General features: G+C 41.3%; 1 protein-coding gene across 1 annotated transcript; it reads right to left on the minus strand.

The window, feature by feature from the left end:
• Nucleotides 1–513: 513 nt before the first annotated feature.
• Nucleotides 514–1,512, minus strand: LOC110113569 (heat shock 70 kDa protein 3-like). Its single transcript, XM_020846208.1, has one exon. The coding sequence runs from the start codon at nt 1,510–1,512 to the stop codon at nt 514–516; it is 999 nt and encodes a 332-aa protein (XP_020701867.1).
• Nucleotides 1,513–1,716: the final 204 nt, after the last annotated feature.

Below are 1,716 nucleotides of genomic sequence, written 5' to 3' on the forward strand. Positions count from 1 at the left end.
ATGTTAAAATGCCAAAAAGAGAAAAAACCACAAGACCTGATTCAATTTCAATTTTTCTACGAAAATTTGAAGAGTTAGATTTTTAAATTTATAATCTTAAAAAAAATCATATTCTCTTTTAATCATTAGTTCATTAATCATTCTGTAACTCCCAGATTTAAAAATTAAAATAAGTACAAAACAACCAACAAAAACAAATCTACAAAAGATAAAAATACATCATCTTTCATGAAAATGGGTGCAAATTTCACCAATACTTAATGTAAATGAGTTGGAATTTCAAATTCTGCCGATCAAAGATTTTCTTGAGGGACATTTTAGCAAATTTAATTGAAAACTCATGCACATTAATGATTCGTTTGGCCTCAAATCCAAAATCATGCAAGTGAAACTAAACTATTCAACCACTAGAACGAGATAGCCCGTTATCAAAGAATTCCGTAGCAATTTCTTGTTATTATTGTAGACTGCTGCTTTATTCACAAGAACTTGAAAGAATAATGAAGGAGAACCTCAAAGAGCGTGCAGCCCCAAATTTAAACCCTCAAGAATTACCACAGGGATATTAAATGTACTGGAGAAATTATTTATGAATTGCTGGGAACTCAAGGACATGAGGTTTGCAGGGTCGATGCTACATCTGAACTTATCCCATTGAAAGAACTCAAGAAGAACTCCTCGGACCTCTGGTATGTTACAGGAAGCACCGGCGAGCACGACCTCATCTACGGCTTCTTTCCTTACTCCGGCTTCTGTCAAGCACCTCATGATTGCATTGCGAAGATGGTTGAGATTCATCCGCACTAACCATTCTCGATTTATCGATCTTCTCGTCTCCATGCCTAGTTGCTCAATCTTAATCTCCACGGTAGCCGAGCCCAAACATAGGGCGTTCTTGGCTCGCTCGCATTCCAATAGGGCGTAAAGGAGAAAGAGGGAGTCACATTCGGGGTCGATGCCGAAACTCCAAGGAACCTCTGAAACCAAGTAGTTCATGAGTGGGCAGCCCAATTCGGAAACAGTGGCCATTATATTTAGACCCCGATCTTCAGTGAGCAGAGAGATTTCAAGGAATTGACCTCCGAATTCGAATACGAGTATGGTTCTGCGTCCGGGGGTCCTGAGAGATCTGTAAGCGGATGCGGCAAGAACCGACCTTTGGATGGAATGGACAATGCGAACTCCTGCGGCGGCGGCGATGGTGGGGAGTTCTGATAGATAATTGCGGGAGTTGATGGTGGCGGGGATTAAGGCGACAATGTTTTGGACTCGTTGTCCGTGGAGGCGTTCCAAGGCGGCTATCTGGCTCTGGAAAAGAGATGTGAAGATTTCGTAGGCTGAAAGGAATGTTGGCTCGTTATTGGCTGTGGGGACCCGAAAGCGTGTAAAGCCGTCGGGGCCAGCATGTTGCTGGAAAGGGCAGGAGTGTTGCTGCAACCAGGCTTTGCCGGCAGCTGAGTGGAGATGGACAAGGCAGTTGCCGGAACAAGAGATTCGAGCAGGAGGTTCCATGACGGGTTTCTTCTTGCCTTCTTGGCTTCTGAAGCGGAATTCAAGAGTAGCTACTTTATGATATCAATTCATATTTAAATAATGTATGAATTGTCAGAATTATTAATAAAAGCTAAATTATATGTACGTATAACAGTACTCACTCTATTTTTTCCTTTAAATTTATAACTTCATGGTATTTACCCAAAAAAAACTTCATGAAAT

Source organism: Dendrobium catenatum, unplaced genomic scaffold (genome assembly GCF_001605985.2).
Source record: "Dendrobium catenatum unplaced genomic scaffold, ASM160598v2 fragScaff_scaffold_1557, whole genome shotgun sequence".
In the NCBI taxonomy this organism is placed as follows: domain Eukaryota; kingdom Viridiplantae; phylum Streptophyta; class Magnoliopsida; order Asparagales; family Orchidaceae; genus Dendrobium; species Dendrobium catenatum.